We start from the raw sequence: 2,030 nt of genomic DNA on the forward strand, positions 1-2,030 counted from the left end.
TCGACAATCTAATAGCAATTACTGAATTTCACCATTGTAAGGCAGGTAAATAATTTTAACAAAAACTATCCATTAAACTACAGATTCAAAATTCTCAGTATAAACCTCAACAAAGAGGATTACAGGTTCTAAACCTTGAAATTAAGCCATCTGTTCAAATCCCCAAGAACATTGATGGTAGTAAAAGAAGAAACTCAGTCGCCACCGGCCTTCTGGTAAACATAGGTGAGGCCACACTTACCACAGTAGTGCCTGTCAAAATGGTTGGCCATGAAGGTCCCGGCGCCGCACTCGGCATTCGGGCACTCCTTCCTGAGCTTCTGCACCTTGCCGGAGTCGTCGACCTTGTAGAACTGGAGGACGGCGAGCTTGACCTTCTTGTGCTTGTGCTTGATCTTCTTGGGCTTGGTGTAGGTCTTCTTCTTACGCTTCTTGGCTCCGCCTCGGAGACGAAGCACCAGGTGGAGAGTGGACTCCTTCTGGATGTTGTAGTCGGCTAGGGTTCGGCCGTCCTCGAGCTGCTTTCCGGCGAAGATGAGCCTCTGCTGGTCCGGCGGGATGCCCTCCTTGTCTTGAATCTTGGCCTTCACGTTGTCGATGGTGTCCGACGACTCCACCTCCAGGGTGATCGTCTTCCCCGTTAGGGTTTTCACGAAGATCTGCATCTTGTTGCCACCGAGAGAGAAACGGCTATGAATGTTTGAAATGAGATGCTGCGAAGGGTCCTTTTTTAGCACAGGCTAGGGTCCTGCTATGAAATGACGATTTGGTCCCTGGGTAAACAAAATAGATCGACCAAGCACATTAATTAGCTTTTTTTGTTTTGTTTTTGTTTTGATAAGAGTCTTAGGCCTGGCAACAGTGCGGTCACAGGTCAAACTCCCATTGGCCAATCACAGGTAGGCCTGGGCGTCTGGACCTGAAAGACCGAAAGCCCGACCCGGACCAAGCCAAAAAGCCTGATTCGGTTCGGTTTTGATATGAAAATACTCGGTTCGGTGCAAAGTCCGACCCGATTTCCCATCATTTGCTACTTGTCCTGATGATATTATAATATATTATTAGCACATGCAGCACTCCACTTTGTCTCCCTTTGTCTGCTGCACTACACTTTGTTTCTCTAATTATTGAGCTCACCACAAACACTTGAGCTCACCACAACCCATTTTCCCGATCTCAGCCTCTCAACCCCGTTTCAGAAAACACTCGTGTTCTTCCCCAATTTTTGAAAACCCAGTTAATGTGCTTCCCAGATTAAACCCAGTGACACTAACGTTAAACCCGATCTCAGCCTCCCTCAATCCTCTCTCTCGAACCCAGCTCAAAGCCTCAATCCCTCAAATCTCCCTCTCTCTCTCTCTCTCTCTCTCTCTCTCTCTCTCTCTCTCTCTCTCTCTCTCTCTCTCTCTCCAGTACGGATGGGAGGTCCGAGCCGATGATGCGGTCGTGGGGCTGGAGCACAGCAATGTAGGCGGCGAAGTTGGCCGGGGAGCGGCAGAGGTTCTCGATCTGGTCGATGACGACGAAGGAGGTGAAGTTCTCGGAGGTGATGAGCTCGATGTCGCAGCAGTGGCGACGCTTCTCCTTCTCGAACAGGTCGTGGATCTATGGGTCCATGATCTTCCAGGTTGGTGTTCCCCCAAGCATTTACTGCCTCCATTGGAGAGAATGAGAGGAGAGAATGGGGAGAGATGAAGAAGAAGAAAAATGGTTGTGGATTTATAGGCAAAGCTGGGAAACTGAATTTTGGGCCCGAAAAGCCCGAGGACCGAACCGACTCATTTGGGATCGGTTTTTGTCGGTTTTCATTTTTGAAAAAGCCCGAATCAGCCCGAACTGATTGTTTCGGGCTCGGTCTCGGTTTTACCAAATTTTGGGTCCGACCCGACCCGAGCGCAGCCCTAATCACAGGTCTCCCACACAAACTAGTTTTGACTACTGCACTTCTTCTCCTCCTTCCTCAACAAAACCCCAGAACTCTAAAAAGACTCCATTTTTCACAGAGAAAGAGAGAAGCAGAGAGAGAACTA

At 48.9% G+C, this 2,030-nt stretch overlaps 1 protein-coding gene across 1 annotated transcript; it reads right to left on the reverse strand.

The window, feature by feature from the left end:
- LOC133722637 (ubiquitin-ribosomal protein eS31 fusion protein) lies at nt 1–715 on the reverse strand. The gene has a single exon (XM_062149509.1). The coding sequence runs from the start codon at nt 663–665 to the stop codon at nt 195–197; it is 471 nt and encodes a 156-aa protein (XP_062005493.1). The 5' UTR covers nt 666–715; the 3' UTR covers nt 1–194.
- Between the last annotated feature and the right edge of the window lie 1,315 nt (nt 716–2,030).

This window comes from Rosa rugosa, chromosome 7 (assembly GCF_958449725.1).
Source record: "Rosa rugosa chromosome 7, drRosRugo1.1, whole genome shotgun sequence".
Classification (NCBI taxonomy): Eukaryota; Viridiplantae; Streptophyta; class Magnoliopsida; order Rosales; family Rosaceae; genus Rosa; species Rosa rugosa.

Excerpts from the sequence above, each read along its gene's own strand:
- LOC133722637 (XM_062149509.1), bottom strand. The coding sequence starts at position 665 with ATGCAGATCTTCGTGAAAACCCTAACGGGGAAGACGATCACCCTGGAG.